Source organism: Aspergillus vadensis (assembly GCF_003184925.1).
Source record: "Aspergillus vadensis CBS 113365 unplaced genomic scaffold BO88scaffold_25, whole genome shotgun sequence".
NCBI classification, from domain to species: Eukaryota; Fungi; Ascomycota; class Eurotiomycetes; order Eurotiales; family Aspergillaceae; genus Aspergillus; species Aspergillus vadensis.
The window spans coordinates 148,703-175,767 of record NW_020292063.1 but is presented as its reverse complement, the minus strand read 5'-3'; the positions used below and the strand labels follow the sequence as shown (position 1 = coordinate 175,767).

Here is a 27,065-nt window from a genome sequence, read left to right as displayed (position 1 = left end):
CGTTCACGTGTTTGTGGGGTTCAACTGGGAAACTCATGTCCAGTTTCAGTCCGATTCCCTATCGTCCCACCCTTACACTTCTTTTCTTCTTCGTCGTCTTTTGACTCTCTGCCTCACCTGCTCCGAATGATTGTGCATAAATATGGTTCAGGTTTTCATTTGGCTGTGGTTACTTTGACTCTTGTGATCGAATATAGTCACTTCCGTTGCTCGCTTTCTTTGATACATCGATTTTTATACTCCTATACTCGGAGCATGACCAGGATCGAATATATATATGACTGATTTGTAAGATTTTTACTTTATTCCAGAAAGGGATGCACCTACCAAAGGAATAACAGAGAATTCAATAAATACAAAAAGTGACATATACTGTTTCTAGAGTGTCTTAGGATCAATATTGCAAATACAACACTATTTTGATTTCACTCGGGGTTTTAAGAGTCAGACGACCAAAATACCAACAAACCCTTCAATATCTTCTTCCTAAGTACTAATCCTACGAACCCCTGGTTTAACCTAATGATAATGCAATATGAATAGGGAACACTACTACTATCGAACTTCTTACAAACCAACCACTAATGCTCCTAATGCATGTTTATGTTTGCCATACTAACTACTAGTAACGGTAACATCAAACTCAGTCAATGTGGGAATCACTGGCATCAACAACCTCCCAAAAGAATGCGTGCATGCGGATAGTACTCAGTAATAGTACTTTCGTTGAAGTAACTGCCATAGCTCGAACAGTCTACCCGAGAGGATATTTTAACGTCGTCAACTAGAGTGATATAGCATTGTTTCCAGTACTGACTTCAATAATTTAGTTTGAATGCTAATTTACAGGGTAGTAGTATAATATAGAAAAAGGTGGTAAATAGAACACAAAGCACCGCTGAACCCATGATTCAAGAACCGATATACCAAAATAAACCACGCAGTAAGAACAACCCTCCCTAAGTAACCGTTATACTAACGATCTTGATATCCTGTTCCGGCTTCTCCTTGAACGTTTTGGTATTCTCAATTTTATGCACGACATCCAAGCCCTGCACTGCACGGCCAAACACCGTATGTTTCCCATCCAACCAGGGCGTCTTCTCCGTCGTGATGAAGAATTGACTTCCGTTTGTGTTGGGGCCCGCGTTAGCCATGGATAATGTATACGCTTTATCGTGTTTGAGACTGGAGAATTCGTCCTCGAACTCGCCGCCCCAGATGGATTCACCGCCTGTGCCATCTCCCAGCGGGTCACCACCCTGGATCATGAACTTGCGGATGACACGGTGGAAGATGGTGTTGTTGTAGTAGCCGTTGCGGGCATGCGTGGTAAAGTTCTCAACAGCTTTAGGAGCGGCGGAGGGGTAGAGGCGGAGGTGGATGTCGCCCATGGTGGTGTGCAGGATGGCGGAGGTGCCCAGCTCGGCGGCCTTCGGGGCGGCGGCTTCACGACCAGAGGCGGCTTCGCGCGGCCGTTCGTTCTGAATGTCGCGGTTTGATTTGGAGATTTCGGTGTCGTTCGTGAATAGGTAGAAGCGGACCTTGGCGAAACCTGTGCTGACGAGGATTGGATCGCGTTCTTCGGCTTCTTGGAGGAGTGGGTTGGCACTGGCGGCCATGGATACGGTCACGACGCCCTTCTTTTGCGGTTGGCCTTGGTACATGGCGAGGTTGAGGGAGCGGAAGGGCTCCTCTTTGGCGTAGACGCGGACGACGCGGTTGGTGTAGGTGTTGATGCACTTGATGCCGTAGAGGGAGCCGTAGAGGATGAAGTGGCCGGATTCGTCGAAGAGGACGTTGATCTTGGGCTTGGTGATGGGGTTCTCGAGTTCCCGTTCTACGGCAAGTCGGCGGCCGAATTCGAGCTCGTCGAGCTGGTAGATGGCCGTGCCGGCTTGTTGCATTGCGGTGATTGTGGTTAGCGATTCGTCGTACTTCCGGTAGAGCTTGCCCGTGGCGAAGTCGAAGACGCGGACTTGACGGTCCGGGAAGGAGACGGCGGCGAATTGTTGGCCAGACGGGGAGATGCACAGCGACGCTGGAACTGACTTGGCCTTTCGGAACTCGAAGAGGTTGGTAGAGGACTTGAGCTCGAAGACATTGTCGGGCTTCTCGAAGGAGCCGTCGCCCGCTCGCCAGTACTCAATCATGCCGGTGTCGTCCGCGGAGATGACACAATCGTAGGCGTCGTTGAAGGCAATGGCGGCCACGGGACTGCGGTGAATCGATTTGACGGTGTGCAGAGGGGTCTGGTTTTCACCACGGCCATCGAAGACCTGGATCAAGCTGCTTTCTTCATCTGTGACGGCCAGCAAAGGTAATGAGGCGCCCCGACGATGGACCCAGCATACGCAGCGCGGAGTGAATTCGAGGGTGAGCATGGCAAGAAGGTCTGCGATAGGGTTAGTAACTTGGTCGCTGCAATATACAAGAGTTTATGTGTATACCAAAGGTGATCACATCAAAGATTTTGACCGTCTTGTCTGCTCCGGTCGTCGCAAAGCTTCTTCCATCGGCGCTGACGCTGACGCTCTTGATCTCCGAGGTGTGGGCGCGAAACTCCTTCACAAACTCCACACCGACTGCCATCTTCTTCCAGAACTTGACAAAGCCATCGATAGACGAGGTTATGAGGAAATCGGTATGCGGAGTGACGGTGACGAAGGACAATTGGTCCTTGTGCATGAGCGACTTGGAGTACCGCGGCGATGCGGGCAGCGCGTTCACGTAGACCTTCTCGAAAGGGAGCTTGCGACGCTTCTTTTTCGGTGCATCAGCGGAAGGGAGGGCCGGTCCGAAGTCATCGTCGGAAGATGAGTCGTCTCCTAGAAGAGCTGGTCAGTAGCTATTCAACTGCGCATCTTCTCTTCATGGTAGCTCGCAGGAGCTGGTCCGACAATCGGGGACGTACCATTCTCGTCGCTACCATCCACGGCGGAATGGGGGCGCTTGTTGGTCGCCAGCTTTTGTTCCTCCTCTGCAGGCATTTTAGAAAGGATTAAAGGCAACTTAAGAGTAAATCAAGGGATGAGCAAGACAGCAGCGCTGGTCAAGAAGCGATGGAGGAGCAAGGCCGGGCGGTCTGCCACCGCCGGCGGAGCTCGGGCCACATCGCGAACTTTTCTGGTTGTCCCGCATTGGTTGGCCTCGCCGTCTCTGAGTCCTCACCGTCCAGGAGAAGCATCCCCCCCTGAGCTGCCAGTCTTTTTCCCCGACGGTAGCCCATCCTTTCATCCACATTCAGTCACTATGGTATGTTGTTCATGATGCCCTTGCCCTTTTTACGTCGCTTTTATGTAAATACTGACCGCCCCTCAAGGCGTCCTTCGCCAATCCCACGCAGATCTTTGCGGACGATGTCATCGAAGAGAAGGGTGAGAATGCTCGTTTGTCCGCCTTCGTCGGTGCCATCGCCGTCGGAGACCTGGTGAAGAGCACCCTTGGTCCCAAGGGAATGGACAAGATCCTCCAGTCAGCGTATGTGGGATAACCTGTGAAGCTAAGCGGGGTTGCACCCCACGAGCACCACACTGATGTTATGACTGATCTAGGTCGACCGGAGATATCCTCGTTACGAATGACGGTGCTACGATTCTCAAGTCAATTGCTCTCGACAACGCTGCGGCCAAGGTTCTGGTCAACATCTCGAAGGTGCAGGATGACGAAGTCGGTGACGGCACCACCTCCGTGACCGTGTTGGCTGCGGAGTTGCTGCGGGAGGCTGAGAAGCTCGTGAACCGCAAGATCCACCCCCAGACCATCATCGAGGGTTACCGGATAGCTAGCAAGGCGGCTCTGGAGGCTTTGGAGAAGGCGGCTGTTGACCGTAGTGCCGATATGGAGGCGTTCCGCAAAGACCTCCATGCCATCGCTCGTACCACCCTCAGTTCGAAGGTCCTGGCCCAGGACCGTGACCAGTTCGCTGCCCTCGCTTGTGACGCCGTCCTCCGTCTCCGTGGCTCGACCGACCTGAGCCACATTCAGATCATCAAGAAGGCCGGTGGCAAGCTTAGCGACTCTTACCTCGACGAGGGTTTCATCCTCGACAAGAAGATCGGTGTGAACCAGCCCAAGCGCTTGGAGAACGCCAAGATTCTGGTCGCCAACACGGCCATGGACACAGACAAGGTGAAGATCTTTGGTGCACGGGTGAAGGTCGAGTCGACAGGCAAGCTGGCGGATCTCGAGAAGGCCGAGCGCGAGAAGATGAAGGCCAAGGTTGAGCGGATCAAGGCTCACGGAATCAACTGCTTCGTCAACCGTCAACTCATCTACAACTGGCCCGAACAGCTGTTCACCGAGGCTGGCATCATGTCCATTGAGCACGCCGACTTCGATGGTGTTGAGCGCTTGGCCCTGGTCACTGGCGGTGAGATCGCCTCGACATTCGACCACCCCGAACAGGTCAAGCTGGGTCAGTGCGACGTTATCGAGGAGGTCATCATTGGCGAGGATACGCTCATCAAGTTCTCGGGCGTGGCTGCCGGTCAGGCATGCACCATTGTGCTCCGTGGTGCCACGGAGCAGCTGCTCGACGAAGCCGAGCGCTCTCTTCACGACGCTCTGGCTGTGCTCTCCCAGACTGTCAAGGACCCCCGGGTGACCCTGGGTGGTGGCTGTGCCGAGATGGTGATGTCCAAGGCCGTTGAGCAGGCCGCTCAGAACACGACCGGCAAGAAGCAGATGGCCGTGGATGCGTTTGCGTACGCTCTCAAGCAGCTCCCTACCATCCTGGCCGACAACGCTGGTCTGGACTCCAGCGACCTGGTGACGCGACTACGACAGGCGATCAACAACGGCATGACCAGCTCCGGACTGGATCTGCTCACCCCGGGCGGTGGCATTGCTGACATGCGCGAGTTGGGTGTTGTGGAGAGCTACAAGCTGAAGAAGGCGGTAGTATCCTCCGCGTCGGAGGCTGCAGAGGTAAGATGCTTTCCCCGAATCTATCTAGCAAAGTCGGATATACTGAAACTAACATCTCGCAGCTTCTCCTGCGTGTCGACAACATCATCCGGGCTGCGCCCCGTAGACGTGAGCGTATGTAAGGGACGAGGGAGATGTCAAGTAAATATCCAATATCCAATCTTATGTGAGCGTGGAAAATAATGTGAACTTGATCTGAACCCGCCAGAGATGATTTAGGTGGATGTCATCCACTATGTGCTCTATAGGGAGCGTAATTACCATGCTATAGACCTTTCGATGAAAAACAAAAAGCATCTGACGAATGATTTTGGAACATGCTTATGTTTCTTTTTTCTGTTCCGTAGGGGATGGCACTCGTGCTGCCTCTCGCTGCCTTCACGTCATGATCAGGTATGATCTGCTTACCATCGATTGGGGGCTGCGTAAGAGTGTCCATGAACCTACGCTGTGTAGTAATTGCAGCACTCTGATCATCACAGACACGGGAGTTTAGAGCTGGTGCGATGTGGGTCGAAGGAGTGTTCCTGCCGCCGACCTGCCATCATTTGATGTGGTACAACATATGCCCTCAAGTATGACGAACTCATGTTTATCCCAGCTCTTCCTTCAGATACGGGGACAAGGCACCTTTCGAGTAGCAGTAGGCAGAAACAAAATGGAAGTGCGACAGCACCAGTTTAACATACTACTACTAGTAGTACTCTGCTATTATAGACGGACTAGATTTTCCTGTAGGTAAATAGCCCTAAATGTACGAGGGCATGGAGAATTGCAGCTGCACCCGGCCATTGTTTCGGTTACTAACTATTTAGTTAGTTAGTAGTTAGACAATGATGGCTGTGTCAAGAGCAGCATCTGCGCCAAGGATGATAAGCGGTCGAGGATCCAAAATCGAAGGTGGTTGTGCGCACCAAAAATTTCCTGGCCGATCATTTCCAGCAGCCAAGACTGACACGGGCGATTTCCTATATTTAGTGAGCGTTAAATGTTGTGGGGGACAGATTGTAAGTTATTTCTCCGAATATGTGCATTTGAGACAATTTAGGGTGTGTTGTGGTCGGTCGCATGGCTTATCAGGATATATAGCATTATGAATAAGTTATTTATTATTTTCGCTCAAATACTGTCGTGTCTATAATCCTATAGTGCTGCTCCTGTCTCCTCGTTTAAAACACTTGACTGCAATGATGATTATTCTGTTAGCGTCCAGTGAAGTATTCCGCGGGGCGATCGATGGGGCACGCCCCCGCAAGAACGGGCCAGTCAGGATCCCCCGCGGCAAGCCATTGCGCGTTCGGCGGCCCCCCAAGGCACCACAAGCAACTGCTGGACCCTGAAGCTAAAGCCCGAAACTTTAGTGAGTAACTCCAGTTCCCAGGGTCCAACAGACAGTGCGCCGGACTAAGCTAGTTACTACTGTTCTTCGGGTCCCTGAACATGGGATGGATGGAATACGACCCCATGGCTCATCGCGGAAGGGGTTACGATCCACTGCTACTACCTTTCGTGATTTTAATTACCACCCTCCCAGTCCGGTACCACCCCCCCAGTGACCTGATGCCGTCACTGCAGTCTCACCACTACAAGCTGGTCCTGTACCACTCGTTTTTCTTCTCCCGTCGTCTGTCATGTCAACTGCTTTGACTGGTCTAGTCACGATCTCTCAAGCTCTGTCAGCACTTGCTTAGAGTCTTTTCGCTCGTTTGGATCCCCAGTCGCAAGGCTGGACGTGATTGATCCCCTCATTCCTCTCCCTCCCCCTCCCTTCCGCATTCCGCTCACCACGTTCCGTCTTCGTCAACGGAGATTTTTTCATCACTTCATCCGCGTCTTGATGCTGCTGTCTTCTTCGTCCTTCACTTGAAGTTTCGCATTTGTGTCTATTGACGATGGTTGTGCCCGGCTGGATATGGGCGGTCTTTCTGACCATATTTGTCTTCTTTCAGAGACCAGTGACTGCTCTGCAGCTTGACATTAACGATGAACGTAAGTAGTCCGTCTTGTGCAGAATGCACCCAGGTGCAGAACCTGATCATTGCGCAACAATAGAATCCATCAAAGATGCCGCCAGAACAACGGCCTTCAACATGATGAGCTACTATCATGGCAACGAATCGGGTCAAACGCCAGGAAAGCTGCCCGATACCTGGTGGGAAGGTGGTGCTATGTTCATGACATTGATTCAGTATTGGTATTGGACTGGCGACACCTCTTACAATGAAGTCACCACTCAGGGTATGCTCTGGCAGAAGGGCGACAATGACTACTTTCCTGCAAACGATAGTAACTATCTGGGTAATGACGACCAAGTCTTTTGGGGTCTAGCTGCCATGACGGCTGCAGAACTAAACTACCCCGAGCAAGATGGTCAGCCGTCATGGCTGTCGCTCGCCCAGGGTGTCTTCAACACTCAGGTCCCCCGATGGGATACTTCCAGCTGCCAGGGTGGACTGCGTTGGCAGATTTGGCCTTACCAGGCTGGTTATACCACCAAGAACGCCATCTCGAACGGGGGTCTGTTTCAGTTAGCCGCTCGTCTGGGACGTTACACCAATAATGATACATACACCGACTGGGCGGAAAAGATCTGGGACTGGAGTGCAACAACACCTCTGCTGCAGACAGAAGACTGGTACATTGCCGACACAACCACCACGGAGGCAAACTGCAAGGATCACGGTGATATACAGTGGACGTACAATTATGGAACCTACCTCAGCGGCGCCGCATACATGTACAATCTGGTCAGTGTCCTTGCCTTGGATCTCTATTACGACCTCTGCTTTGATCAATGCTAATTGATTCTAGACAAACGGCGCCGACAAATGGAAGAAAGGTCTTGACGGTCTGCTTGCAAGTACCTTCTCAAGGTTCTTCCCGAAGGAATATGGCAGTAATGTTATGTCCGAGGTTTCCTGCGAGCCTAACATGATGTGCGATCGGAACCAGGACTGCTTCAAGGGCTTCTTGTCTTCCTGGCTTACCTTTACTACAACCATTGCGCCCTATACTAGCGCTCAGATTATACCGAAGATCCAGCAATCTGCCCTGGCAGCGGCGAAGCAATGCTCGGGAGGCGACTCTGGTACCCAGTGCGGGCGGCGGTGGTACCAAGCGCAGTGGGATGGCGAGACATCGCTTGAGACTGATATGAGTGCTTTAAGTGTTTTCTCGTCAAATATGATCACGCATCGGCAAAGCCAAGGTGGTCAATCCCAGGGACCATTGACATCGGACACTGGCGGTACCAGCCAAAGCAACCCTAATGCAGGAACCGGTCCAAAGGATGCACCTAATAAGCTGCCCGATATCACAACCGGAGATCGTGCAGGGGCCTCTATCCTTACCGTCCTCTTTGTCGGCGGCTGGGCTGGTGCTATTACCTGGCTGGTCTATGGAGGTTGAGCGACATTCGAGATCTTCACTTTCACGATGTACATAATCTGCTTCATTGAGGCAGAAACGACTCTGTCGCTGTTGTTCTTTTCTCTGCGATTTGCTGGTTAGGGTCTTCTTCTGGGTTTTGCTTAGTGCGCATCGCGGCCTTGTATTAAAATTGTGTAGTGTCTTGGAGTTACTGGCTTGGAGGGATATTGGAGTTGTGGTGTTTGGAGCGAGTCGAGCTCCACAGCCGGAGGACTCGACTTTGGGATAGCTATTGGATAACAGACTTGCTTCTAGCTTTGGTTTTGCTTTTTTATATGAGACGGAGTCCGTCTCACTGAACGATAGCAATATTTCACGCCAATGTCTACCGGCGCGACCCCAAATTGACTCGTCAATCCACTCTCTATAGCCTGTAACTATAGCATTTCCCAATCCGGTTAAGACCAGCCACGCCGCCCTAATCTGGAAAGCGGTCAGACGCGCTGCAGGCTCCACAGCGAGCGAGCCAATAAGGCGGTGTCGAGGCGACAATATTCATCAGATAGAGCGATAGATTCACTTCTTCTGGCAGCAGCAGGAAGGGGACCACAAAACACCTGTCAATCCCCTGGCCCATGGTCCAAGGTCGGTGTTACTCGCTGACACTTACCGTCCCGCCATTCAATTCCACCTTCTCACCTCCAGACCTCCCTCTACAGCTTCATCTCTCTTCCCCATCCATCCCGCCATCCAAATACGATTTATCATATAACTGATCACTACACCACGCTCTCCTTGCTGCACGGATAATGCTCATTGCAGCTTCCCTTGCTGCTGCTACTTCAACCGTTTGACACACACCGATTGCGCGCATCCTATCCTTCCTCCGCCGATATGGTCTTCCTACGTCTTCGAGTCAAGGTCTACCCGCGCGAGCAGGTTGCGCCTACGCCATCCTTCTCCTTCCGCTCGATCCTGGGTGATCGCGATCGCGATCGCGATGACGCCAGCCGCAGTGCTAATGGCTCGGGTGGTGGTAAACCCGTGGCTTTTCTGCTTGTGCTTGAGAAACCCGAGGATATTACGCTGGGCGGTCTGGCTGGGTTGATTCAGGATAAGTGGAGGAAGTTGAGACCTAATGCGGAGTAAGTGCATGACTCTCTGGCTTGTCTACTCTGTCGTGCTTGGGATGAGTTACGTGTACTACAGACGGATTGGCTAAATCGCGTCATGTTAGACCTTTGGACATTAAGAAACTCCTCGACGACGATCATGAATCCGATGACCTCGATGCCGATATGACTGTCGCGGAAGTGTTTGTCGATAACGGTAGAGCACGCCAAGATATGTCCGACCAGCGGGGTACCGTTCGTGTGATACAGAAGCCTGGTCAATATGCCCCTGTGCGCTTCCCCTCCGTCACCCAGGACTGGGATGCCGCTGCGCAGAACTTTGAGCGCCAGATCCAGGTCAAGAAGGAGGCTGTTAAGAAGGCGATGGATCAGATTCCAACCATTCATGAAGAGGAGGGTAATGAGTATTCGAATGCTGGCTCTGCTAGTGCACGGTCGTCTGCGTGGAGTCCCTATGAGAACCGTCGGTCCGAAATCCCCGTTTCGTCTGTCGAAAAGGATGAGGTTCCAGGCTCGCCTGCGCCTTGGGAGAAGAAGCCGGTACTGCATGAGGAGGATTCTCAGAACCAGATTGGCAGCAGTATTGCAGCTACACCTTTGCATAAGCGTATGCAGAGCCAGGAATTAGGGGATTCCCCGTCGCACACCCCGACGCCTGAAGAGCGCACTGCATCTAGACACAGTTCCTCGCAAGGTTCTGCAAAACAACAGGTGAAGCAGGCAACGGAAGGGCAAGCTAATGGCTCGCATGAAATGGAAAGTATTGATGGATCTCTGTCGCCGTTGAGTACACGGAAACCACTACAACGTCGACAGGTACCTGAAACCCAGCCGCCAGCCCCGGTCGTTAATGTTGACAGTGAGAGCGAGAGCGAAAGCGAGAGTGAGAGTGAAGATGAGACAGGAGACGAAAATGACGAGAACTTGGCTCCCCCATCTGCTCAGAAGAACAAGCTCCAGAATGGCGATGTCGAAATGCACGATACGGTGGAATCTACGCAGGAACAGCCGCAGTCCAGCTCGCGCAAGAGGAAGTTGAGCCAGGACGACTTCGAACCGAGCAAGGAGCCCCGCCTTTCTGAGCCAGGAAGCACACATGATACCCCCAAGGGCAACAAGCACGGCACGGTGACAGTTGAGGTGAGTCCGTATACTCCGAGCAAGCGCGCGCGAGCCCCATCAATTGGATTTAGCCCCCGCCGAAGCTTTTTAATGCGTGCCCCATCCGCGCCCCCAAAACATGGTCTAGGCTTGGGGATCACAAAAAGCCCTCCTAACAACCGACTTACACGATGTTTGACCCAGGACTCGGCCATCCCCCAACCCAACTTTTTGGCCCCTAATGGTACCCCGGAGATCCCCAGCAGCGCCCCTACTATTCGCCGTGGCTCAGTATCGCTCGCCCCGTACTCGACGCCGTCGAAGGCCCAGGCTCCCCTTGACAAAGTCAAAAACCTGCACTCGGCCTTGCGCAAGAGTTCCCCAGCTGAACGACCATCCGAGCGCCGATCAGTATCGTTCGCCGAATCCGACGAGGTAGTATTTGCTGGGTCTCAACCAGTGCCAAAGTCGAACCCTCAGAGTACCTCGAAAGCTCACGCCAAGGGTTCAGACGCCAACCGGAGGACGTCCGATCCAAGCTCTATGGTCTTCCCTGCTTCTGTGCCCAAAGAGCGGCTGGACCAGCTCTTGGAAGAAGCAAACAGGAAAATCGAGCAGGATAAGCATTACGAAGAGGGGTTGCAGGCTAAACTCCAGACAGCACGCGAGCAGAAAGCCGGTGCTGCGTATATTCGTAAGCTACAGGAACTGTCGGACGCATGGACAGCTCTCAAGAAAGCCGAAAAGCACCAGAAGACGAAAACGGTAGCTCAGCGGAAGTTCGACTCCCTTCAGAAAGAGGTCGACAAGCTTGAGGCTGCGCAGAAATCTAAACCAGCTTCTGCTACACCGCAGAAGAAACAGCAGTCTACGACACCACGCTCTCAGCCCGCTGATGCCGCCAAATTGCCGACGCCGCATGACACGAAAGCTGCGAATGGCACCAAATCCCCAACTTCGGAAAACCGTGCTCAGCCTCAGAAGACCTCTCCTATGCAGATGCGGACCAGGTCAGCTAGCAAGGTGGACGCTTCCCCGAGGATTGCCAGCGAGCCCCAGAGCTCTCTTGTTTCAGACAACCTGGACCTGCCGCCCATGAGCAGAACCGTTCAAAGAGCCGGCTCTTCCAAACCAGACGGAACACCAGCCCGTGCAAGTACGGTGAAATCGCCCGAGAAGGCTCCTAAGCAGTCCCCGCAGGCACCAATCGAGCTGTCGTCTGATTCAGAAGAGTCCGAGGAATCCGAATCGGAATCAGAGTCGGAGTCGGACTCCGAGAAAGAAGAAGAGAAGAAGCCTCCGATCCGCCAGACAGCGTCTTCCCCAGTGAAAGGCAACACCGCGACACCCACCCAAGTTCCAGCCTCGCAACCAGCTCCGTCGCAGACATGGGCACGTCCTTCAAGTGCGACGCGCACGACGCGCACGACACTGAAGTCATTGATCCAGAACCAGAAGAAGGAGCTAGAAGCGAAGACGCAGCCGAAACGGGCGGCAAACTCGCTGCCACAGAAGCGAAGTGTATACTCGCCGCCGTCTGACGACGACAGCGATAGTGAAAGCGAGAGCGAGAGTAGCAGCAGCGACAGCGACAGTGATTAAACATACCTTTCTCATTCGACTTCTACTTTAACATTATGTTTCTTCCGGGTGGTTGTATCATCATCATCAACATTATTGTCAAGCGCACTGTGTTGGCATTTCGGCTTTCTATCTGATATAGCGAGAATACTTTATCTCGGTGATTTGGACGTGTGCACTCAGCAGCAGCATCTGGCGTGCATTGTATGTATGTATTGATTAGTTCCAATGAACAATGAACAAGATAGCAGTACTAGTAACAACCAGATCAACTAAGGCACATTCACCCCATTCTCCTCGCCCTCCCCCACACCCTCATTCTCCCTCCCCATCATCCCCTCCACCTCCTTAACCTCCCAATTCCACCCAAAAACATCCTCCACCTCCCCCGTCTGAATTCCCTGCAACAACCCCATCAACCTCCTACACACCGGCCCTCCCTCCCCCTTCCCACCATCACCATCCCCACACTCAAAACCCCACTTCTCCCCGCGACTCTTCATCGTAATACTCCTCACAGGAACCAACCCGGCCGCCGTCCCCGCCGCAATCACCTCATCAAACTCCCGTATCTCCTCATACTTGACGGTCCTCTTCTCCACTTGATACCCAAGCATCTTCTCCCCAATCTCCAACACCGACGCCGCAGTCACAGAGTCAATCACGTTCACACTATCCGGCTGGACCAGCGTCACATTCCCTTCATCCCCATCTCCATATTTAACCCCAATAAACGCACTCGTCGAAAACTCATCCACCTCGCTCCTTGTCTTACTATCCAAATGCAACGTAATCCCATACCCCTCCTTATACGCCGCCATACTATGTCTCTGGACGGGCGCATAGTTCCCACCCGCTTTAGCGCTCCCTGTGCCCTTTGGCGCCGTGCGATCGTATTCCTCGAGGATGAGCGCATCCACGGCGGAGATCCCGTGGTACAGGCCTGTCGGTGTGACGTACACCGCGAAGGTGAATGTCTCTGGCGGAGTGAGGGAGATCTGTGGTGATGAGCCGAACACGAGAGGTCGGATGTAGAGCGCTGAGAGGCCACCTCCTGTGAGGGCGGGGTTGGTGTAGGGGGGCACGTATTCGGCGTTGCTGGCGACGGCGAGGTTCACGGCGGAGAGGAAGATGGGGGTGGGGATTGGGGGGATCGAGAGGAGGGTGGAGGAGTGGGAGAGGCGGGAGGCGTTGAGGGTTGGGCGGAAGATGGTTATTTTGTTGGTGGTGTTGGCATGGCGAAAGGCTTTTAGGCCTTCGTAGGCTTGTTGACCGTAGTTTAGGGCTGGGGAGAGGCCGTGGATTGAGAGGTAGGGGGATTTTATTAGTTGGGGGGGTGACCAGGTTTGGGTTTGGGAGTCGTAGGTGGATTCGATGTGGTAGTTTACTGGTATTCAGTCAAGGTGATTAGTGAGTTGGTTATTTGATGAGTTGGGGTGGATGGATATACCGTCGCGCACTTTGAAGCCGATGTTGGTCCAGTCGATGGAGGGGGTTGGGGGTGGGGGGAAGGGGGGCATTTTGGTTGTTTGTACAGAATACTAGGTATGTATGAAGGAATAGGTTGATGATGGAAATAAGATGTAGGGAGTAGATAAAGTTGATGATAGAATAGTCTACTGTCAGATACAAGATAGGTAGTTAATATACATAGGCAAAGCAAGATAGCAAGCGGAATGCAGCGCATGTGGAATGCCGGAATCGCTATTGGAGTTCCCCTCTACGGAGTACTTCGTCTGCATCCGTACTGCACCAGAGGAATGTGGTTCCTCGGCTGGATGCAGCAGTCAAGTTAATTCCATCCATGGGTCGCCGTGCAGTGCAGTACATCTCTCCGCATTTCGGCTTTTATCCCCGCAAACTTTAGTATTTGGCTAGTTGGGTGGGTATGGTCCATTAGCAGCATTCTCGAAGGAGAATACGGGATCAGCAAGATCAGCTGTCAGTTATATTTTTTACCTTGTTCCCTGTACACATGTTAGTAAGGACAGTGTATTACTGTTGTGCGAATTTCGACCTGGCTGGAATATTGAGAAAGCTCGTATTCCGTCAGCAGGACACCGTCAATGTTACCATCCCGCTCTGCTCACCGGTTCAGTAGTTCAGCTCCATCCTTAACTGGGAAACTCTCATTATAGCCCAGCACACTAATACTCATGCCAAGCGAAGGTCATCGAGGGATGCTTACATGACAGGGTTACTGCCCTCATACCTCGTCCGTGCATCTTACGCGAGATATTGCCCTTCTTTGTGTGAAGATCAACCCTAAGTACCTCAGTGACTGAGCCTTGCATGGCCCAATAACTAGTTAGTGGGTTAATATGGGTGGTGGCTGGACTTGAAGTCAGGCCGTGGCGATAACACCATCGTCTGTCGGTGTGGTGAGACCCTTTAGTCACAATCGCACCCTTGATAACTAACGCCCTTGATAGTACAAAGTAAGTACCCTTGAGATAATGAATCATTCACTTCTGTGATGTACTTCTTCTCCCCTGCCTTACGCAACCCAGTGCTGTCATTCCTTATTTAGTAAGATCTCTGCTGGCATATGCACTGCAAGGTCAGAACAAGTCAGACTGTCTGCTGCAGAGTGAAGTGTGAACTGGCTATATTTGGGTCCATCTCGGCCCGCGCAGGAGAATAGTATGGGGCGGGTAGAGTGGATATCTGCCGCGACGGGAAGAACAGAGATCGCTACACTACCAGGGAAGAAGAGACAGTGATCAGCGAGGGAAGTAGAGTAGTAGAATGTGACTGCAATATAAATGAATACCGAGAATATCTTATTGTTCGAGATATATTATTATTTATAAAATACGTTCGAGTATTCACTGTGAACAAGTAAAGGGATACCCCTGTCTTACTTGTATGGACTAGCCGTGTCGGGAATCCATCCCCGTCCCGATGCAAAAGTCGCAAACGCGTCAGCTCACGTCACGTGCGCACAGCCTCCCCTCGATGCCCCCAATCCAATCCAATTCATCCATTCCATTCCATCCTATTCATCCGTTCAATGCTGCCTCTCAATTCCCCTTTTGCTCTCCATTCTTCTTCCTGCTGCTTCAGCTCCTCCCACGCGGATCTCTCCAACTGATGACACCCCCCGTGCCATCGGATCCCTCACTCTCCAGTTTCTCTCTCCATCTGGCCCACTGTATTGGAGTCCCTCAGCATGCGGTGGCGGCTGCCTGGCGCCCGGTCGACCCTTCCTGCCAGTGTCGCACTCCTCCTGCTCCCCGTTCTTGTTGCTCCGCAGCAGTGGCATGAACCTCACCATGAGCTCTCCTCCACCGTTTCCGTCCCCCTCCGACCGACCGGTTTCACCTCCGGCGTTGATGCTCCCCCCTCTTTCGACGTGAAATCCAACGATGCGAGCGCCCTAGCAACCCTGGCTCTGGCCGGCTCTGGCCGCGCCGTTCGAGCCCCTCCTGCCCAGGCCAGCAGCTCTTCCGCTGGCCTGGCTCCGCAGCTTCACGCGCGGTCCCTGCAGGACTGGGAGGTTGAGGACTTTGTCCTGCTGGCGACCGTCGACGGTTCCATTCACGCACGCGACCGCAAGACCGGTGCCGCTCGTTGGGCCCTCGAGGTCCCGAGCAGCCCTATGGTCGAAAGCCTCTACCACCGAGCCAACCGCTCCAGCTTCGACCGTGCCCAACCCGAGGACGATTTCATCTGGATCGTCGAACCGAGTCAGGGCGGAAGCCTCTACATCTATAGCTCGGGGCCGGAGGCCGGCCTCCAGAAATTGGGATTGACTGTGAAGGAACTTGTTGACGAAACGCCTTACTCGGGGACCGACCCTGCTGTTACCTATACGGCACGGAAGGAGACGACCCTTTATACCATTGATGCTCGCACCGGAAACATCATACGGGTCTTCAGCTCTAGAGGCCCAATCTCGTCAGGTCAGGAATGCCGTAAGGTCGATGGTCTGGATGTGGATATGGAGGAATGTGAATCCCCTTCGGGTACTTTAGTTCTTGGTCGTGTCGAATACACGGTAGCCATCCAGAACACCGAAACCGGTGATCCGATCTGCACTCTCAAATACTCGGAGTGGACGGCCAACAACCGGGATATGGACCTCCAGAGCCAGTATCTCCGCACGATGGACCAAAGCCATATCTACAGCATGCATGACGGTGTGGTCCTGGGCTTCGATCATTCCCGGATGGACCGGCCACGATACACCCAGCGATTCTCGAGTCCGGTAGTCCGCGTTTTTGATGTCGCTCGTCCGGTCAGCGCCGACTCATCCAACGACCCTACTCCGCTTATTCTACTCTCGCAGCCCCTGCAGCCTCCTGACCCCGACTACGGTACGCTTGACGATCGTGACGAACGAGTGTTCATTGATTATACTGAGGGTGGTGGCTGGTATGCCATGTCGGAGGCGACCTATCCGCTCGTCACCGGACGAGCCAAGATGGCCCAATGCTACGAAAAAGACTACCTCCGCCATGGTCAACCCCTGACGAGCTTGACCCCAAGGCAGCAACAAGATGCACTAGCAGGTGTTCATTCTCTCAACGGCCCACGCGTTGTCCGCCGTCACATTCCCAGCATTTCTGGCCCCTCGTCCGCCGATATGTCCAACGACACCCCTCGGGAGTTGATCTATAGCTCGTCGGATTTGGCACTGCCTCCTGCTCTGCGCCACAGCACCATTATACGGAAGGGCTGGGATAATGCCATTGATATTTTTGTGACGCTGTTGCTTCTGTTTTTCGGCACTTTCATCTGGTTCAATTCTCATCACATTCAGGAACTCGCCAAACAGAAGTTGGATTTGAAAAATATCATGGCCTCGTACGGACAGCCCATGTCTACCCCGCCGACTCCAATCGTGGAAGGCCCTCATTTGAAACGCGAGGCTAGCCCTAACCGCATGGCGAATCTGACTGTCGATATGAATGTTTCAGATGAGCAGCCGCAGGGTGGTGATTCGACGCCAAGGCCCAAGAAATCCCAAAACTCTCTTGCGCCCGACACAACTCCACGCGTACGCATCCGGGAACCATCTCAAGGCCCAGATGGCGATGACGATGTCGACGAGCTCAATTTACAAGACGGCGAAAAGCCTAAGAAGAAGGCTCGCCGCGGTCGTCGTGGTGGCAAGAATCATAGGCGGGGCAAGAAGCCAAATAGCGACAGTGAATCGAGAGATCCAGCCGATCGTGTTGTTGAGGAAGTGAACAAGCTCCAACCTCAATCTCGCTTGGAACCAGATGTACAGCTGACCCGGACGGTATCGCATGAGATCATGGAAATGGATGGGGTTCTCCAGATCGGCCGTCTCAGGGTGTTCACCGACGTGGTCCTGGGACACGGAAGCCACGGGACCGTGGTGTATCGAGGCTCGTTCGATGGACGCGATGTGGCTGTCAAGCGCATGCTGGTAGAATTCTATGATATCGCATCCCATGAAGTGGGCTTGTTGCAAGAAAGTGATGACCATGGCAATGTGATCCGGTACTACTGCCGAGAGCAGGCTGCTGGTTTCCTCTACATTGCTTTGGAGCTGTGCCCGGCCTCTTTGCAGGATGTGGTTGAACGTCCATCGGATTTCCCCCAGTTAGTCCAGGGCGGCTTGGATTTGCCCGACGTTCTGCGCCAGATTGTGGCAGGTGTTCGCTATCTTCATTCTCTCAAGATTGTGCACCGCGATCTGAAACCACAGAACATCCTGGTGGCAATGCCTCGCGGGCGTACTGGTTCACGCTCCCTGCGATTGCTGATCTCGGATTTCGGCTTGTGTAAGAAGCTCGAAGACAACCAAAGCTCCTTCCGCGCGACTACGGCACATGCCGCAGGTACCTCTGGCTGGCGAGCCCCTGAATTGCTGGTAGACGACGACATGAGCCCGGCTATGCAGGGAAGCGAGTCCCAACACACCGAATCTTCAGAGCCAGCTGTGGTGGACCCTCAAACCAATCGGCGGGCTACTCGAGCCATCGACATCTTCTCTTTGGGCTGTGTCTTCTATTACGTTCTGACGCGGGGCTGTCACCCGTTTGACAAGAACGGCAAGTTTATGCGTGAGGCCAACATTGTCAAGGGCAACTACAACCTTGATGAGCTGCAGCGTCTGGGCGATTATGCCTACGAGGCTGAAGATCTGATTCAGTCCATGTTGTCGCTCGATCCTCGACGACGGTAAGTCGATACCCATTACATGCCATGCTTAGTACTAACATTTCTAGCCCCGATGCGAGCGCCGTGTTAACGCACCCGTTCTTTTGGCCTCCATCTGACCGTCTCAGCTTCCTCTGCGATGTCTCGGATCACTTTGAATTTGAACCGCGGGATCCTCCTTCGGACGCGCTTCTGTGTCTCGAGTCGGTCGCTCCACGGGTGATGGGCCCGGACATGGATTTCCTGCGACTACTGCCACGGGACTTTAAGGACAATCTCGGCAAGCAGCGTAAATACACGGGATCGAAGATGCTAGATTTGCTGCGAGCCCTCCGGAACAAGCGCAACCATTACAACGACATGCCAGAGCATCTCAAGGCACACATTGGCGGCTTACCGGAAGGGTATCTCAATTTTTGGACTGTGCGATTCCCCAGTCTTCTCATGAGCTGCCACTGGGTCATTGTGGAGTTGCGTTTGACTCGGTCCGACCGCTTCAAGCGCTATTTCACGGCGATCGACTAGGTGGTTGCCAACGTAGACGCTATCTACTTGTATATATGCATATGTAGATGATATGTTACAATTTTTAAGTGATACGAGTCTTCCTTTTCTCTAACTTGAATTGTCGCCGTAAACCTGGATATTTCGATGCATTCTGACTGTGCGCGGGGTGATCACGTGCCTCTAGTCTAGTGACTGGGGAAGCCCTCAGCGATGAGTCATGAAAAGCGCTGATTGGTCTCAGGCGCTTATCTGGAAGCAGACTAGCGTCCCCGATGTCGCTGGGCGGGAGTCACAGTCATAACCAGGTGTGATTCAGACTTGCCTAATTCAGCCAGCCAGTCCCATCGCTGTCCTTTATCAACATCGTCAATTCTTCTTTTCTTCTCTTCCAACCATCCATTCTTCACTACACACACATCAAAATGAGCGGTAACAAGGCTGTCGCTGAAAACATGCTCTGGGGAGGTCGTTTCACCCGTAAGTACACTGATTACCCCTCAATGCCTCCAATTGGGACTGCGGCTAATGTTCACTTCGGCTGCAGAGGGCCTCGATCCCCTGATGGTGCAGTACAACATGTCCCTGCCCTATGACCGCATCTTCTGGAAGCAGGACATTGCTGGCTCCATTGCCTTCGCCCGGGCCAACCACAAGAACGGCATCCTGACCGCACACGAGTTCGCTGAGATCGAGCGCGGCTTCAAGCAGATCGCCGAGGAATGGAGCACCAACACCTTCGTCGCCAAGGAGAACGACGAGGATATTCACACTGCCAATGAGCGCCGTTTGTCTGAGATTATCGGCAAGGAGATTGGAGGCAAGCTGCACACCGGCCGGTCCCGTAACGAGCAGATTGCCACGGACATGCGCTTGTGGCTGCGGGATGAACTGCGCAAGCTGGAAAGCTTCCTGTGCGATCTCGTCAAGGTCTCCATTGCCCGTGCGGAGTCTGAACTCGACTACATCATGCCGGGTTACACCCACTTGCAGAAGGCCCAGCCGGTCCGCTGGAGCCACTGGCTCCTGTCGCACGCGACCGCTTTTGCCAGCGAACTCCAGCGTCTGCGGGAGGTCATCAAGCGCGTCAACCGCAGTCCCTTGGGCACTGGTGCCCTTGCAGGCAACCCTTTCCAGATTGACCGTGAGGCCATGGCCAAGGAGCTTGGCTTTGATGGTCTGCTCTACAACTCGATGAACGCTGTGGCCGACCGTGACTTCGCTATGGAGACCATGCAATGGGGCAGCTCCTTCATGCTCAAGATCTCCCGCTGGGCGGAGGATCTGATCATCTATAGCAGCTTGGAGTTTGGCTTTGTCCGGTTGTCCGATGCTTACTCGACCGGTTCGTCGTTGATGCCTCAGAAGAAGAACGCAGGTCAGTGACAACGATTATAATTGAACGCATTTTATACTGACTTTTTCCAAAGACAGCCTGGAGCTTCTGCGTGGTAAGGCCGGCCGTGCCTTTGGCCAGATGGCCGGTCTGATGTGCACCATCAAGGGTCTCCCTACTACATACAACAAGGATCTGCAGGAGAGTGTCGAGCCCCTGCTTGACCACATCAAGACTGTCGGAGACAGCATCCAGATTGCCACCGGCGTCCTCTCCACCCTCACTACTATTCCCGAGAAGATGACCGCCGCGCTGGCACCGGAGATGCTTGCCACCGAAATTGCCGACTACCTCGTCCGCAAGGGCGTGCCTTTCCGCGAGGGTCACCACATCTCTGGCCGTGTCGTTGCCCTGGCCGAGAAGCACAACGTGCCCATGGACACTCTGTCCCTGGAGCAGCTGCAGACCGTGGATGCCCGCTTCGACGAGGGCGTCCAGGCCTGCTTGGACTACGAGCGTGCTGTTGAACTGAAGGATGCCGTTGGTGGTACCAGCCGCCGGGCTGTGCTGGAGCAGACCGGTGTTCTTCGCTCATTGTTGTAGGCGTTTTTGTTTATTCTGGGATGGTTGGTTATGGCAAAAGTTAGCGGGCTCGGGATAGAGATTTGTATGATATCCATAATATTGATCTAGACATGATGATTATAAATGTCTCTGCTGTACGGTAGATGGAAATATTTTCAGATCTATTTAGTGTGTCGTAGATGATATAGGAATAGATGCACGGACGAAGGAAACTGAAGCTTCTTCAGTTGCCTTGGCCTGCTGCTTCCACCAGCCAGTTCTTCTCCAATAGTATCCAAGCCATATCCTTACTTCTTTCAAGGACTGTTGCGTGATTCGAGCTGCTTCGTCAGGAGTGAAAGTGACATCCCCTTTCCTCCTGGATGTCTTGGTAGCTAGCCTGTAGCCAGTCACCTGCTCCTGACGGGGGTGGAGTATTGATGGGTCTCATCGAGACTCAGTGCAATATATACCACCACACATCAGCGCAGTCAAGTTGACAGTGAGTGACAGCTCCCGTCATATCAGTCCCCCAACCTCATAGACACTCTTCTTAAGTACTAAGTACTAGTATCATCATACCAACAAACCAGCCGGACACCCCCTCTACTTAACATTGACATCCCACAACGCCCTCAAATCCCCCGGCACCCCCCTCCCGAACCCCCCCTTCGCATTCTCATCAACCTGATACACCTTCAACACGCCATCTCCATCATGCACCAACGCACACCTATGCGGCACGCCCCTCACCACCTCAAACACCATCTCCAACACCCTCACCAACTTCCGTATCTTCTCCTCATTATCCCTCTCCCACTGCTCCAGCCTCCCCTCCTTCTCCATATTCTGCGCCCTTGCCGGCAGAAACGTCCCGTCGGGCTGATACTGCCCCGTACATAGAATCGGGGTGTGAGAGAACCACATCTGCTCGAGATTCTTCGAGTTGTCGAGACGTTTACTCACTGGCCCGGTTTTGATTTCGATGATTCGGTTGGGGTGGACTAATGTTCCTGAGTTTATTACCCTGATTCCGGTGGGGGAACGGTGATTGGTACTGGTGGGAGTGGAAGTGGAAGTATGTGCTGGTGGTGGTTTTCCAGGCATACATGCATCCACTTCATACCTCAGCAAGATATGTATCCCGCCGAGGGTATACCGCACCGCTCGGTTATGGATGATGCTCCCGCGCACGTAGCGGGGGTTCCACGTCGAGGCTTTTTCGAAGGAGTGGCCGTATCCTTGGAATTGGCCTACGAAGTTTGTCTTGCTGCTTGTCCAGAGGGAGAGGAGGACGGTCGAGTGGATTACTTCCACGTCGATGCGGAAGGGCTTTTTGCTGGAGCTGACGAAGCCGAGGAGGAGGCGGAGATTGCGCCGGTCGGTTATTAGGTCGGTTGTGGTGAGGTTCACTTTGGGTTTGCCGGTGGTGGTTGTGGTGGTGGTGGTGATGGCGCGGAGGAGGGGCTCTAGGGTGCAGTTGGGGAAGATGAGGCTGTTGGGGTCTAGGATGTATTTTCCTGAGTCCGGGGGGATGTGCATGGGGGTGGTGGGGGGTTTGTAGATGGAGGGGGTTCCTTGGGTTTTTTCAGTATTGGTGGTGGCTTGGGGGTTGCTGGGGATGAGGGTAGAAGTGGATTGAGGGTGGGGAGTGGTCTACCTGGAACTACCATGCTCTTTTCCTTCTTGGGGAGGAGGTTATAAGAGGTGATTGTTTTGAGGTCTTTCTTTGTGCAGCTGATGTTGGGGTCGGGGTGGATGCTGTCTAGGGGGATTTCCCCAATGGGGAGGAGGAGACCCTTGAGGAGGGGAGCTTTGGGCATGGTGCTACTTGGTGGTGATTGGGATGTGGTGGTGGTGGGATATAGATGATGTTCGGGAGATGGAGTGAAAGCTCTACACTGGAGATAAAGGTGTAAGGTGTACGCAAGGCTCAATCTGTGATCTGGCCATGTTACCCCGCAGTTCAGGGGTTACAACAACAACAAATCATGCCAGCAAATCTGGAAGAGAATGCGAGTGGCTGTGTTGTACTTAGTCTGCTTTGATATGTCTTTCTTTGTGTCAGCTGCAAGTCAGTACTTTGTATAAGTGAAGCGGGTGGATGGGTTGGGTTAACGGGTGATTGTTGCTTATTTGCAATTGGGGCCCCTTTTCTTCTCCACTTGGTTGGGGCCAGAAGGAGCTCACATGTTGTGACTTTGAACGGGGGTGGTGAGACATACATGGTTTAGTTATTGGTCATTGGTATTCATGTATGAGATGATTATGAGAAAGCATTCGCAACAGATTCCTTATATGTTGATTCATAGGACGGGTTGTATATATTATGATCAGGGTCCAGTGGAACGCCCGATGAATCGGACACTGATCGTGCTATTGTTCAGATAGGCTCTTTAGCCGCCTGGTGAAACACCGTACTGTCTAGACCCTGCTGCTAATAGTATTCAGTCGTAATGACAAGCGCTGATGATTGTTGGTGCCTAATGATCAGATAATTGATGTTACATTCACACCAGCAGCATCTAATATATAACGGGGCAGTGCTGAAGATCAGCAATGGAGTAATTTCCCAGCGAGTGGGACTCAAGTCGAAGTTCGTCTTAGATTCTAGCTTCATTCAAGGGCATGAACTATGGGTAGGGCCAAAGTACCAGGTACAATATTGGTGAGGAGAGGTACAAAGTCAATGTAGACATGGTTCAAAAATCAAGTACACAAAGGCCGGTAGAATATATAACTTTAAAGCGAGCAGTGTAACAAGTACCACGGGACGATGGCGCATCTGGGAGCGCGTCAGACTGAAGATCTGGAGGTGGCCGGTTCAAGCCCGGCTCGTCCCATTCTTTTTATTTTCTATTTTTTGTTTACTATTCGTATTCTTTTTCTTTGTCTTTTAAGTCACGCCGCTCTTTTCTGCTTATCACTCCTCAATTGCCCGTACTACAAATCAGATTCAGCATAACAATCTGTATTCAGATTGTATAGATTACCCCAACTTACTCCAACATTTTATATCATAAAACCACCAAGCATACGATCATCCGCCCTACCACACTCAAGCAAGGAGACTTGATCTGCTCCGCCTGTCCCGATGCTTATCTTAGGTTAACTGTCAGGATGATCAGCGGTCCATTATCTTAAATACGCCCAATGAATGGACCCTATCATCCTGTTTGGGGCCAAAGACGGGTACCTGGTAGGATCGCAATGAATATTCCATAATCGAATGTAGAGCCATCGGGGCATCTGCTCAATGCAGTATCAAAGCGCCAACTCTTTACCGCGTAACGGTTCATCAGCACCATTGTCTCTTCCTAAACTAACCGATTGGTGGCAGGCTTGGTGGTAGCGCCGGAGGAACTCAGTCAGAGTTGGTTGACGATCGGGTCTAAATTTAGCTGGGGGGATCCGGCCCCGAAAGGGTCCAGCACCAAAGCCTGAGCCCAACCAAGTCGAACCAACAGCCTCCTAGTCCCTTGTAGGCAAACCTGTGTGAATCCATTGACACCCGCTTGGCACCTGCAAAGCCCGCCAACCAGATGGAGAAAAGCCGGGCCTCTTCCTCCGGCGCCACTCGCTCTGCCAACTTCATGTCCCCGTCAGACTTATATCCTGCGTGTGACACTCGTTTTCCTCCCGTCAACTCTTTCGCTACTCTCAACCACACTTTGCTGCATCTCCTATTTTGCCAGCCATTTGACGACATGTCAGATAGCACGCTGGTGTCAGTCGTTATCCGGAATCGCTAGTTGTTCCCGTCATTCGTTCCCATTTATCTTCACTTCCCCACCCCCTAAAGTGAGACGTGAGAATGCGCTGGTCAACGTGCTTTACCAGCGCCCTCCTCGCGTCCACAGCACCGCTGGCCGCTGCAACCAGACTCATTGAATCAAATGCTCTGAATATCTGCCAGGATAGCAACAATTTTACGGCCACCTACTTCAGCGTCCGCTTCACCCCCGATAATCGTTCCTTGGTTCTGAGTTTCGATGGCGTGGCCGCCATCTCCGGCAAAGTCACTGCCGATCTTTCCGTCGACGTCTATGGCTACCAGTTGACTGGTGAGACGTTGGATCCATGTAAAATGAATATAGAGGGTCTCTGTCCGATGAGCGCGGGTGCCATCAACGTTCAGAATACCCCAATCCAGATTCCGGAAGATGTGGTGCGCCGGATCCCGGGTCTGTAGTATCCCGCGCGCATTGATTCATCGTCTAGTGTTAACAATCTTGCAGGTATCGCATACACTGTGCCAGACCTTGATGCCACCGTTCGGGTTTACATCAACTCCACAGATACCGGCACCAGTATTACATGTCTCGAAGCGACCTTGTCGAATGGAAAAACAGTCTACCAGAAAGGAGTCGGATGGACGACAGCGGTGATCTCAGGCGTCGGGCTTATCGCTTCAGCCGTCGCAGCTGGTCTGGGCAACTCGAACACTGCTGCCCATGTCGCCGCTAACGTGCTGGCCTTTTTCAGCTTCATGCAATCACAGGCCATGTTTGGGATGATCTCGGTCCACATGCCGCCGATCGTGGAAGCATGGACCCAGAACATGCAATGGAGCATGGGCATCATCCACGTTAAGTTCTTGGATACCATTTGCACCTGGTACCAGAGGGCAACCGGTGGTACGCCGTCGACTGTCTTGTCGGAGCTCTCCACTACGTCTGTTGAAGTTTTAAAAAAGCGATCATTCGATGGCGTTGCCAATGTGTTCAAAAGACAATACGCTCAGTCGGAGACCGCAACTACCGGTACCACAGAGGTGCGGGGTATCGACCGTGTGGGATTCAGAGCCGGCATTGAGGGCACCAACATCTTCCTCAACGGCTTCATCTTCTTTGTCTTTTTCGTCGCGGTGGTGATGATCATCGTCGGGTTACTCAAGGTCGGAAGTCGCTTCCTGGCAAAGAAGGGAAAGACCAAAACCGACAAGTTTGGGGACTTCCATGTGTCCAAAGGCATCCTTTACCGACTCATTTTCATCGGATTTCCGCAGATGTGCGTCCTTTGTCTGTGGGAGTTTACGCAGCATGATTCGGCAGCCGAAGTCGTCCTGGCGGTGGTTATGCTAGTTTCCATGATCTGCACGCTGGGCTGGGCTGCCTTCCGAGTCATCATCCTCGCGCGGAGGTCGGTAGCAATGCACCGAAACCCGGCCTATATCCTCTACTCAGATGAGGCTTGTCTGAACAAGCTGGGGTTTCTGTATGTGCATTACCGAGCCACCGCCTACTACTTCCTCGTGTTCGCGCTACTGTACATCTTCGTCAAAGCGATGTTCATCAGTCTGAGCCAACCGGCGCCGGTTGTGCAGACGGTGGCCATGGTTATTATCGAGACCTCGGCGCTTATTGGAATTAGTATCGTGCGTCCATGGATGGACAAAAAGACCAATGGCTACAACATTGCCATCGCATCCATCAACTTCGCAAATTCCATTCTGTTGCTTTTCTTTTCCAACGTCTTCGACCAACCCGGCATTGTGACCGGTGTGATGGGAGTCGTTTTCTTTGTGTACAATGCCGCCTTTGCACTGATTCTGCTCTTCCTTGTCCTTTACAGTTCTGTGTACGCCATCTTCTCGAAGGATCCGGACTTGCGCTATCGACCGATGCGGGACGACCGAGGATCTTTTGCCAAGTCGGGGAGCCAGTTGATCACAGAGCTCGATGCGCTTGGCACGACTGCTCGGGGAGAGGGGACTCCGGAAATGTGGAACAAAGGCAGCTTGCTCGATGACACTGGATCTGTTGCTAGCGAGGGGCTGCATCGAAGTCACCAGGATCTGGCCCGGGACACTGCTCCTGGTCGTGAAATGTCTGAGACGCCCGTCAGCCAGGCGAATTTGTTTCCCATCAGCCGAGGGAGCAGCCCTGTTCATAGAGCGGCGTCACTGAATGCCGCGGGTGTGCGTCGCAGTCTGTTGAGTGACAGCGATAATGCATCTGCGACTCATCCGCATGCAAACCTATGATAAATCTGATGGATAGGACAACTGGGGCGTTATCTTACTTTAAAATGTATCTAAGTTATATCTTGCGCGTGCTAAATCTATTTGGTCTGGTTTTAACATACGTGAACTTGTAGGTTCTTCTCTGCATAAAACCGCGCGGCACACCTCGGGTGTTGTGGATCTTCAGCGACGGGCTAACCCGACCCCCGTGGGGAATGCAGCGAACAGACCCTGTAGAGTGTAGACACCATCAGGCAATGCTCGGCGTTTCCGGCTGTCTCCCGTTTCTCTTGCCGAGTCTCCTCTTTCCACTTCTTCTCCTCGTTGTCTCCTCTTTTCCCCTCAGGACCCATCTTTTCAGGCTCTCGATCCACTGCCCACATGCCGATGTCCGCCAAGTCATGCATTGCAGTCCGTCTACCAACCAGCCAACAGCACGATTGCCTCG

The 27,065-nt window shown here is 52.8% G+C and overlaps 9 protein-coding genes and 1 non-coding gene across 10 annotated transcripts; 7 read left to right on the top strand and 3 right to left on the bottom strand.

Moving 5' to 3' along the window:
* Window positions 1-791: 791 nt before the first annotated feature.
* On the bottom strand, window positions 792-3,042 carry BO88DRAFT_490638 (WD40 repeat domain-containing peptidylprolyl isomerase). Its single transcript, XM_025712797.1, has 3 exons — window positions 2,915-3,042; window positions 2,451-2,828; window positions 792-2,395 (listed from the first exon to the last, which is right to left on the bottom strand). The coding sequence occupies exons 1-3, from the start codon at window positions 2,988-2,990 to the stop codon at window positions 960-962; spliced, it is 1,890 nt and encodes a 629-aa protein (XP_025559183.1). The 5' UTR covers window positions 2,991-3,042; the 3' UTR covers window positions 792-959.
* A 210-nt stretch (window positions 3,043-3,252) lies between these two features.
* Window positions 3,253-5,051, top strand: BO88DRAFT_428670 (chaperonin-containing T-complex subunit CCT2; the record flags this gene model as incomplete). The annotated part of the gene is made up of 4 exons (XM_025709096.1): window positions 3,253-3,255; window positions 3,323-3,480; window positions 3,555-4,929; window positions 4,992-5,051. The coding sequence occupies 4 exons, from the start codon at window positions 3,253-3,255 to the stop codon at window positions 5,049-5,051; spliced, it is 1,596 nt and encodes a 531-aa protein (XP_025559182.1).
* Window positions 5,052-6,376: 1,325 nt separating this feature from the next.
* On the top strand, window positions 6,377-8,694 carry BO88DRAFT_372299 (glycoside hydrolase family 76 protein). Its single transcript, XM_025704234.1, has 3 exons — window positions 6,377-6,918; window positions 6,982-7,676; window positions 7,741-8,694. The coding sequence occupies exons 1-3, from the start codon at window positions 6,822-6,824 to the stop codon at window positions 8,335-8,337; spliced, it is 1,389 nt and encodes a 462-aa protein (XP_025559181.1). The 5' UTR covers window positions 6,377-6,821; the 3' UTR covers window positions 8,338-8,694.
* Window positions 8,695-8,892: 198 nt separating this feature from the next.
* BO88DRAFT_490635 (uncharacterized protein) lies at window positions 8,893-12,343 on the top strand. Its single transcript, XM_025712796.1, has 2 exons — window positions 8,893-9,443; window positions 9,536-12,343. The coding sequence occupies exons 1-2, from the start codon at window positions 9,193-9,195 to the stop codon at window positions 12,132-12,134; spliced, it is 2,850 nt and encodes a 949-aa protein (XP_025559180.1). The 5' UTR covers window positions 8,893-9,192; the 3' UTR covers window positions 12,135-12,343.
* A 42-nt stretch (window positions 12,344-12,385) lies between these two features.
* BO88DRAFT_395185 (branched-chain amino acid aminotransferase) lies at window positions 12,386-13,633 on the bottom strand (the record flags this gene model as incomplete). The annotated part of the gene is made up of 2 exons (XM_025705186.1): window positions 12,386-13,500; window positions 13,564-13,633. 2 exons carry the CDS (start codon window positions 13,631-13,633, stop codon window positions 12,386-12,388), a joined length of 1,185 nt encoding a protein of 394 aa, XP_025559179.1.
* A 1,492-nt stretch (window positions 13,634-15,125) lies between these two features.
* On the top strand, window positions 15,126-18,851 carry ireA (bifunctional endoribonuclease/protein kinase IRE1). Its single transcript, XM_025707472.1, has 2 exons — window positions 15,126-18,269; window positions 18,317-18,851. The coding sequence occupies exons 1-2, from the start codon at window positions 15,286-15,288 to the stop codon at window positions 18,771-18,773; spliced, it is 3,441 nt and encodes a 1,146-aa protein (XP_025559178.1). The 5' UTR covers window positions 15,126-15,285; the 3' UTR covers window positions 18,774-18,851.
* Window positions 18,852-19,093: 242 nt separating this feature from the next.
* Window positions 19,094-20,918, top strand: BO88DRAFT_407575 (argininosuccinate lyase ARG4). The gene is made up of 3 exons (XM_025707471.1): window positions 19,094-19,232; window positions 19,300-20,130; window positions 20,183-20,918. Exons 1-3 carry the CDS (start codon window positions 19,178-19,180, stop codon window positions 20,689-20,691), a joined length of 1,395 nt encoding a protein of 464 aa, XP_025559177.1. The 5' UTR covers window positions 19,094-19,177; the 3' UTR covers window positions 20,692-20,918.
* Window positions 20,919-21,258: 340 nt separating this feature from the next.
* On the bottom strand, window positions 21,259-22,475 carry BO88DRAFT_437949 (uncharacterized protein; the record flags this gene model as incomplete). The annotated part of the gene is made up of 2 exons (XM_025709650.1): window positions 21,259-22,229; window positions 22,313-22,475. The coding sequence occupies 2 exons, from the start codon at window positions 22,473-22,475 to the stop codon at window positions 21,259-21,261; spliced, it is 1,134 nt and encodes a 377-aa protein (XP_025559176.1).
* Window positions 22,476-23,422: 947 nt separating this feature from the next.
* On the top strand, window positions 23,423-23,495 carry BO88DRAFT_t232. Its single transcript has one exon. It is a non-coding gene; the product is annotated as a tRNA-Phe (tRNA).
* A 971-nt stretch (window positions 23,496-24,466) lies between these two features.
* Window positions 24,467-26,638, top strand: BO88DRAFT_348603 (transient receptor potential ion channel family protein; the record flags this gene model as incomplete). The annotated part of the gene is made up of 2 exons (XM_025703423.1): window positions 24,467-24,836; window positions 24,891-26,638. The coding sequence occupies 2 exons, from the start codon at window positions 24,467-24,469 to the stop codon at window positions 26,636-26,638; spliced, it is 2,118 nt and encodes a 705-aa protein (XP_025559175.1).
* Window positions 26,639-27,065: the final 427 nt, after the last annotated feature.

Coding starts and splice junctions, on each gene's coding strand:
- BO88DRAFT_490638 (XM_025712797.1), bottom strand. CDS start 2,990: ATGCCTGCAGAGGAGGAACAAAAGCTGGCGACCAACAAGCGCCCCCAT. Junction 2,829..2,914: donor GGATGGTAGCGACGAGAATG/GTACGTCCCCGA, acceptor CAGCTCTTCTAG/GAGACGACTCATCTTCCGAC. Junction 2,396..2,450: donor CTTTGATGTGATCACCTTTG/GTATACACATAA, acceptor ACCCTATCGCAG/ACCTTCTTGCCATGCTCACC.
- BO88DRAFT_490635 (XM_025712796.1), top strand. CDS start 9,193: ATGGTCTTCCTACGTCTTCGAGTCAAGGTCTACCCGCGCGAGCAGGTT. Junction 9,444..9,535: donor AAGTTGAGACCTAATGCGGA/GTAAGTGCATGA, acceptor GCGTCATGTTAG/ACCTTTGGACATTAAGAAAC.
- ireA (XM_025707472.1), top strand. CDS start 15,286: ATGCGGTGGCGGCTGCCTGGCGCCCGGTCGACCCTTCCTGCCAGTGTC. Junction 18,270..18,316: donor TCGCTCGATCCTCGACGACG/GTAAGTCGATAC, acceptor TAACATTTCTAG/CCCCGATGCGAGCGCCGTGT.
- BO88DRAFT_407575 (XM_025707471.1), top strand. CDS start 19,178: ATGAGCGGTAACAAGGCTGTCGCTGAAAACATGCTCTGGGGAGGTCGT. Junction 19,233..19,299: donor CTGGGGAGGTCGTTTCACCC/GTAAGTACACTG, acceptor CTTCGGCTGCAG/AGGGCCTCGATCCCCTGATG. Junction 20,131..20,182: donor GCCTCAGAAGAAGAACGCAG/GTCAGTGACAAC, acceptor CTTTTTCCAAAG/ACAGCCTGGAGCTTCTGCGT.
- BO88DRAFT_372299 (XM_025704234.1), top strand. CDS start 6,822: ATGGTTGTGCCCGGCTGGATATGGGCGGTCTTTCTGACCATATTTGTC. Junction 6,919..6,981: donor GCTTGACATTAACGATGAAC/GTAAGTAGTCCG, acceptor GCGCAACAATAG/AATCCATCAAAGATGCCGCC. Junction 7,677..7,740: donor CCGCATACATGTACAATCTG/GTCAGTGTCCTT, acceptor AATTGATTCTAG/ACAAACGGCGCCGACAAATG.